The 8076-nt window shown below is 39.7% G+C and overlaps 2 protein-coding genes across 2 annotated transcripts in view; one reads left to right on the top strand and one right to left on the bottom strand.

Moving 5' to 3' along the window:
- Positions 1 to 1956: 1956 nt before the first annotated feature.
- LOC141428120 (mpv17-like protein) lies at positions 1957 to 3798 on the bottom strand. Its single transcript, XM_074087883.1, has 4 exons — positions 3506 to 3798; positions 3195 to 3328; positions 2346 to 2477; positions 1957 to 2237 (listed from the first exon to the last, which is right to left on the bottom strand). The coding sequence occupies exons 1-4, from the start codon at positions 3630 to 3632 to the stop codon at positions 2049 to 2051; spliced, it is 582 nt and encodes a 193-aa protein (XP_073943984.1). The 5' UTR covers positions 3633 to 3798; the 3' UTR covers positions 1957 to 2048.
- Positions 3799 to 5881: 2083 nt separating this feature from the next.
- The window catches only part of Pex23 (tectonin beta-propeller repeat-containing peroxin 23), a gene marked incomplete in the record, with an annotated part of 10043 nt that continues 7848 nt past the window's right edge, over positions 5882 to 8076 (top strand). Inside the window, 1 exon segment of the mRNA XM_074087882.1 lies at positions 5882 to 8076. Coding sequence (XP_073943983.1) covers positions 6189 to 8076 — 1888 coding nt within the window.

Genomic DNA, 8076 nt, shown 5'->3' with positions numbered 1-8076 from the left:
ATCAATGGTACTAGTTAGGAAATGCAGACGGCGCTTCAAAACGGTCTGCATGAATGAGACGAGAGAGGGCTCTCTTTTCCCCGTATATTATACTACTCTTTGCGTTTTTTGTCTCACTAGATGGCGCACTGTTGCGTGAGGTTTTTAAGTATGGCTTTCAAAGTCTGTTATTACGGGTGTGAAAACAAAGTTTAGATTAAAATCATATTTAATACACCTTAAAACCGTACCATAAAAATATCGAGCATGCCACAGTGTTACATAGTCCCCGTTTTGTTCGAAAAAAAGGGAGGACAAAGGTTTCCGAAAGACAAAACTGTCTCAAAACACAGACATTCATTGCTCCGGAACGCATATTTGCCATAATTCATTTCAGATATTGCAAAAAATTCACAAAAATATTCTAATTATAAATAAACCCGCGTAGCTCACCCAAAAACTATGAGATTTGACATTTCGCAGACCTCACGCTACACTGGCGCCTCTAGCGGCGAATTCATACGCGATAGCCCTCATTCCACAAATTTCTGAAATTAGTCTTTCTTCAGGAATATGCCTTACTTATATTCTTTGATGCCTTCCAATGAGGGCTATCGTTAGGGGCTATCATGTCACTGTTTTTGGGTGAACCCCCGTAGGGTTTATTTATAATAAAATTAGAATAATTTTGTGAATATTTTGCCATACCTGAAATTAATTTATTTTATTTCTACCACTGCTACGACTGCTACTAAATGAGATTGATTAAGAAATCAGCTTCCAAGACCAAGATCATTCCTGCAAGCAGACATCTTCATGCTGCTGCTCGACGCGACAACTTGACTAGACATGGGTAATCTCGACTCCGCGAATTGATCTGCCTCCTCACTAAATCCAGCTCCGGTGTCGGTACCGAATCCGCTTATTGAATCAGACTCCTTTATTTACTCCGGTTCTTTCAAGCGATTATTAGTTTATCTATGGCCGATCCGTTCCGGCTCGGTTCGGTCAAGGTTCGGTCAGTCATGTGTTCCTACATAGGTACTTATACTCTTTGGTCATGTGCAACATGCGTGTCGAAAGGGTTAATATTTTTTTTTTCTCTTCAATTTGTTGAGGCTTTGAACACTCCAGGTGATCATACCAGCCTCATGGGTGCTCGCTCATTTTCCCTACGCAAGGGACATATTAAAAAATTGGTAAATGCAGATGGATTTGTCAGATGTTGGCTCGAGCCAACAATTGACCTGCAGGGGTTGCAGGGCTACTACGAAACTCGAAGTTCGTGTCGTGCGGTCCCTCTGACACTTATGCTATTTAATACGAGAGCGACAGGGACGGTACGATACGAGCTTCGAGTTTCGGGTTTCGCAGTAGCCCTGCAGGCCATTGTGCATGGGTCCCAAACCCCCAAGAACCCAAGTTTGAGTTCCGAGCACATTCCAACAACAAATGGGAGGGTTAATGTTGTGGAGTATGGTGGTCATACAAATAAAATTGTGTGTAGGTATGCATTATTTATTTATAAATAACAATAACAATGTCAAAAATGTTAAAAGTTTATACAATATTTAAAATATTTGTATGAAGTTAGATAAAATCTACTGTAGTAGTGATTGTAGTAACTATATCACATAAGATCCCAGCATTTGTTTTTAATTCTATGTGTAAATATTATCAATTATCACAGATACACTGTATCTTAGAATGTCATAAACACATCTAGATTCTAGACTAGATATTGTGATTCACAAAAAAACAATATCAAAAAGTTCTAATAATACTTTCAATAAATACTTGCCAAAATAAACTATTTGTGTCTCAATTAGACCAATTTCATAAAATTAAGCATATCACACATATAAACAGATCTTACGCTTATTCTACAATTCATTTAGCTAAAGGTACAAGTTCTGACCTCTTATATATAATGTATACACATATGTCTCTTGCAAAGACGTATGATACAATATATGTAGCTGGAGGGAAGACTAAGAAAGCCCCAGGATGTTAAGCTAGTGTTGTATTTCGAGGTACAGAATTATTAATTAAATTTCTAGTAGCTGGTTTCATATACTAATTTTGAGAAGTTTTGTGGGTGCAAGAGCTTGTGGAACTTTTTCTTTTTCCAAATGCTTCATGTAAGCCAAGAAACAGGTCCATACTAGGCTGCACATACTGATAAATGGCACCCTGTTCCGAGCTGGGATTAGGCAGAAGTTTATCATGGCAATAGCCGGCCAAACAGATGCACCAACCTGTAAAGTAAAATAAGTTTGGTAGGGTATCTTATGATGATAATATGTCTTAAGTAGCAAATTCAAGAATAGATTTAAAAAAAAACAATGTATCATAATGGGGCATACCTTATATGTAGGTAAAAACTTAGATTTCACTTCTGCCATAGCTTCATTCAGAGGTTTCATCTCCAAAATACTCATACCAAAGTAAAAGCTGCACATTGCAAATGGTGTGTATGTAATAGTCTCAACAAATGTCTGAAACAAAAACATTCTAATAAAAATAAACTTTAATCATTTTCTTGGCCTATACATCCCACTGCTGGTTACAGGCCTTCTCCCAGAATGAGAGGGCTTGGGCCATAGTTTCCACACAGGCCCAGTGAGTTAACACACACGCAAGTCTATTCAGGTTTCCTAATAATTTTTCTTTCACTGTAAAACTCATGGTAAATTTCAAATGTAATTTCACACATTAAATACTGAAAATTTCAGAGGTGCGTGCAAGCCTGAGCTCGAACCCCCAACCTTCTGTTGAGAGTCCATAGGTCAAACAACTAGGCTACCATGGCTTTTTTTAATATATAAATACTTAGACATACATATTATTCTTTCTTTTGATTAGCCAAAGATGATTGATAGTATCTTAACCTCAAATAATATGTGTGAAACAGATATAATTCAGGGTATTATAGTTCTGGAACTATTTTCAACTATTGTCAAGTTCAAGACTTAATAAAGTGATAATAGAATAGAGTTAACTAGCCTTGAATTTAAATTATTTGACAAATTAGCAACATCTTTACAAAATGATGCAACATACTTCCTTATTGCTGTAATATTCATGCTTCATAAGTACATTTGGAAATTGTACTGTTAATAGACTATTTGAATTTTATTGTCAGTTTAAAAAAATCTGTACTGTGTGCATTATAGTCAATGGTAGAAAGACAATCATTTTAATTACAGTTTTACCTTAATCATGCCAGCTCTTATTGTATTTCCAGGCCACATTATGCTAGCAACTGTCAGCCATGTATACAGAGTTGGGGCCACATAACAAGACCCATAGAGGCCATAACGGCCACATCTCCACCAGTCATATGTTTCTGAAAAAAGCAAATATTGCTAATTAAGTAAAGCACAACTGAGGCAAACACTAAACAATATTTGCTTGTTTGTTCTGTTACTACAGAATAAACATTGTTATCTGACAGTAATAAGTGTCTGAACAGATTAAGTAACTGAGTCATGGTCATGACTGATATTTCATAATGAGAACTTACGTATATTTTTGCCTTCAAATGACTGCTGAATGAGGCTGGATAGTGGCCAGATAACGCTGTAAGATGCCATACCTCGTAAAAGAGGATATTTTTTGAAGGCCACTTTTAACTTGCTGTACACGGTCATTGTACATACAGGAGATACAAATATATACAGCAAAAACTAAACACGTTGTGCTGGTTATATAATTATTCCCGTAGAAAAGTAAAACTTGACCTTCGGTGTTTTCTAACGGGAAACGATCGTGCAAATGCGCAATGTAGGGAATCATATTAATACTGTGACGATCTTGTTTGGTTATATGCCAGTTGATGTCAGGTGTTTGCAAATGACAGTGACACAAACTGATGGGATGGACTAACTGGGTGATACTCTTTCCCGGCCCGGATAACACAATCATGGAAATACCGGCTCTGTTTTTTGTGTAACGCCCATAGAAACTGACAGCAGGGCTACTACGAAACTTGGAACTCGAATTTCGTGTCGTGCGGTTCCTCTGACACTTACACTGTTTAATACGAGAGCGAGAGGGACCACATGACACGACACGACGAGGAAGGGTACGATACGAAATTCGAGTTTCGTAGTAGCCCTGTAGGTGCTTCTATGGGCGTGTACACGAAAAACATGGACGGTATTTCCATCCCGGTATTATCCGGGCCGGGAAAGAGTGTCACCCGACTAACTGAAACGATGAATCTGTGGGATCTGTGGTCCGTACTTGTCCGTATTGCATGATTTGTGCGGTCGTGCATCTTTATCTAATTTGATTGTGGATGTGTAACTAGCGTTTAAAGGTGGGGGCCACATGGAGTCGCTCGACGCTCGGCTCGCCTCGTTTCCAATGTCAAATCTGGTCACGTGACATTTAGCAATAAAACTGAAAATGTTGAGCTGTATCGCTGGTAAAAAAACCTCTTCAATTTTGGCTCAATCAACTTTCTTTCAAGACCTAGACCATTCATGCAAGAAGCCATCTTGTCGCTGCTGCTCGACGCTACTTTTTTGAGTCGCGGGAAATTCAAAAATTTGCCGTTGTACGGTAAAAAAAATCTGAAAATTCTAGAAACCGAAATAAAAGATGTACGAGCGTTTGTTTTCACTTTAGAGGAAATGGTTTTCACATTATCCAAACCGATATTGGTATCGGACGACGATGGACGGGACGACACCCGATAGCCGACACCATGTGCTGTTTTCACATATTTCCAACAAAATCGTTCCAATACTGCCGGTTAATTGTTTATTTAATTGTTTAAGATTTTTATATTCTCAAAAGAACATTCACTTACAGAGAAAACATTAATTCTATAAAATGGTTTGGCAAGTTGGTTTCTTACGTTAATTATCAATTTTTATTACTTATCTTATATTACTAACTTATATTACAACATTTTTTGAAAATAGTTTTAATAGTTCATCTTCTATCTTTCGATGTTTACTAAGGCCACGACATGTACCGGGGCGGAGCGGGCGTACCAGCGGTTCAGAGCGTTTTCACACTATCCGATCCGATATAGGTATCGAACGACGATGGATGACACCCGATAGCCCACACTATGGCACTGGGCTACTACGAAACTCGAAGTTCGTATCGTACCGTCTCTATCGCTCTTGTATTAAATAATATAAGCATCAGCGGGACGGTACGATACGAACTTCGATTTTCGAGTTTCGTGGTAGCCCAGCTGTTTTCACATATTTCCAACAAAATCGTTGCGATCCGGCCGGCTCAAAATGGCCGCCCGCATCGGGCTCTGCGCACACAGAAACTATTAAGATATACGCATAGCACACATACAAATATTATCCTACAGACCACGGGCGTCCGATGGTGCCCCGAACATATCGGTGTCGGCTCCGATATCCGATATCGGGACTGACAATGTGAGACCTGTAAATATTTTATTCATTTTACTTGCCCCGATATCATATCGTCGTCCGATACCGATATCGGATCGGATAATGTGAAAATGCATATTTTTTTATTATCAGCAGGGCTACTGCGAAACTCGAAGTTTGTGTCGTGCGGTCCCTCTGATACTTATACTATTTAATACGAGAGCGAGAGGGACGGTACAACACGAACTTTGAGCTTAGATTTTCGTTGTAGCTCTGCAGAATAGTATCGGCAGGGCTACTACGAAACTCTAAACTTGAAGTTCGTGTCGTATCGTCCCTCTCGCTCTTGTATTAAATAGTATAAGTGTCAGAGGGGCCGCACGACACGAACTTCGAGTTTCGTGGTAGCCCTGCAGTATATCCCACAGATTACTAATATGTAGCTAGCTAGTATATATATCCAATCTTGATCCAATCCACAGACTACTAAGAGATACTACGGGTCCGAGACGAGATCGGTCCTCAGTCGGACGGTTGTTAAGTCGAGTCGGTCGGTCTGTATATACAATACGTCTTCGATCATCAATTCGTTCGTACATATACGTGACGTGCGTACGTTGGTTTTGTCGATTAGTGTCGAACGAAACAAAAGCAAAGAGTCGAATACTTCGATTCTTGTTGGCTTGTTGGTCAATACTATTTATTTTATTATGATATTGAGAAAACGAAGTTAAAAGTTCCTTACAAAAATGAAGAACAAATCTTTATTTCTTGAGAATTGAACGGGAGCACCTACCAAAGAAACAAACAAAAATTTAAATTAGACTTATAACTAGAAACATGTCTAGTAATTCATTGTTATTTTCTCTAAACAATGAAGGCAAAGTGTACGCTTTATCCACTAGTGGATCATGCTGGAGGGAATTCATGTATCTGGGTTTGGAATTTAAGACATTATCTGCTGTACCACACTTTCTTTGGGCTGTAGGAGGAGACCGGCAAATTTACTTACACGTGCATGGGCTCGAAATTCCCATAAGGGTACAAGAAGTGTCTTATGAAAATGAGCGTTGGCTGCCACTAGAAGGTTTCAGTGGCAGACTTCTGCCTACTGACAGGTATCACTTTTCATCTCAGGATGGCACTACAGATAGATCCATTGACCGTATCCGACTGCCGTCCATGGCTTGGCAGTGGGAAGGCGAGTGGCAGCTAGAACTGACTTTAGATGGTAATCCTTTAGACCATGATGGATGGAGTTATGCAGTCGACTTTCCAGCTCAGTTTGGCCCTACAAAACAATGGAAATCATGTGTTAGAAGGAGGAAGTGGATAAGATACAGAAAATTTAGTGCAATGAACTCCTGGTGTGCAATAGCACCGCTACACAAAGATCCAACTCAGGAGCCGTTCATTGATGTTAGTATTGGAGGGAACCAAATACCATTTGCAGGACCTGGCACTCTTTCGGTTTGGGCCATCACAGCTCATGGGCGGGTCATGTATAGGGCTGGGGTGAGTGCCACTTCACCAGAGGGCTTGAAATGGATTAACATAAGTATTCCACCAAATTGTGATATTAAACAAATATCTGTAGGTGCCACTGGTCTTGTTTGGGCACTGCTTTGGACTGGACGAGCCATTGTAAGAAAAGGGATCACCAAAGATTCACCAACTGGAGAAGCTTGGTTAGAAGTAAAATCACCTAGTGACACCAAGCTCTCTGCAATCTCTGTAGGATATAATGCTGTTTGGGCTGTGAGCACAGACAGTAAAGTTTGGTTTAGAAAGGGTATAGATGGTAACACTGCTGGGGCTTCGGAAATATCAGCAATGGGTAGTGGTTGGTTAGAAATTACTGGCAATATGACTCATATATCAGTGGGTGTGAATGATCAAGTTTTCGCTATAGGGGAATCAGATAAAAGTATTTATTGGAGAAGTGGAATAACACCAGGGGAACTAACCGGTAAAAGGTGGAGGATGGTGCAAGCTAATATGCAACTGAGCCGCACCTCCAGCTCTGCAAGTATGGTATCCTCAACATCAAATGCTAAGCACCACAGCCTAAGTATGTTAAATGAAAACACTCGTGAACTAAAATCTCATATTAACTTGCGTAATTCATGGGAAGAGTCACATTCAGCCCCAATTGAACATACATTACCAATGAAACCTCCCAAAGAACCCAATACAAAGAAAAATACTACAAATACAGATATTGATTTGACAGGGAAAAGTTATGAAACCACACTAAAAAACCCTCGAGCTTGGAGTCCTGTTAGAAGTGTGGGTTCTGTTGTAGGGATGGAGGCTCAACCTGACAGTGACAGTAGTGTGTTTGATGTTGATTCTGGCATGTACTTTGATGAGGAAGTGAGCCAGACTGCTTGGGGCACATGTGATACAAATTGGACTTTTGTGGAGGCTGGAGCTTGTAGCATAGACTCTTTACAAGCACCCCATTGGTTTACTGATAGTCAAAATCCACAAAATTCAGATTTAGCTGCTAATTGGCGCATTCAGATATTGGATAGCTTAAAGAATAGAAATACTCAAGATGTGGACTTATCACAGTATGCTATAGCAATTGATGAGAAAGGCTGGACACGGAGCTGTGAGGCTAGATTAATTGTTGCAAATAATTCAGGAGAGGATTGTATATTGTCACTCTACTGGCATGCTTTAGAAAATACAGGGACATTATCAGTGTTCAAGCCTGATGGTA

This window comes from Choristoneura fumiferana, chromosome 5 (genome assembly GCF_025370935.1).
Source record: "Choristoneura fumiferana chromosome 5, NRCan_CFum_1, whole genome shotgun sequence".
Classification (NCBI taxonomy): Eukaryota; Metazoa; Arthropoda; class Insecta; order Lepidoptera; family Tortricidae; genus Choristoneura; species Choristoneura fumiferana.
The sequence above is the reverse complement of the archived record's forward strand: the minus strand, read 5'-3'. Positions and strand labels throughout refer to the sequence as shown.

What these genes read in the sequence shown, in the direction of transcription:
- LOC141428120 (XM_074087883.1), bottom strand. Translation starts at nt 3,632, where the DNA reads ATGACCGTGTACAGCAAGTTAAAAGTGGCCTTCAAAAAATATCCTCTT. An exon ending in ATTTGAAGGCAAAAATATAC is followed by an intron (nt 3,329 to 3,505) that starts GTAAGTTCTCAT and finishes TGCTTTTTTCAG; the next exon opens with AAACATATGACTGGTGGAGA. An exon ending in TAAGAGCTGGCATGATTAAG is followed by an intron (nt 2,478 to 3,194) that starts GTAAAACTGTAA and finishes TTTTTGTTTCAG; the next exon opens with ACATTTGTTGAGACTATTAC.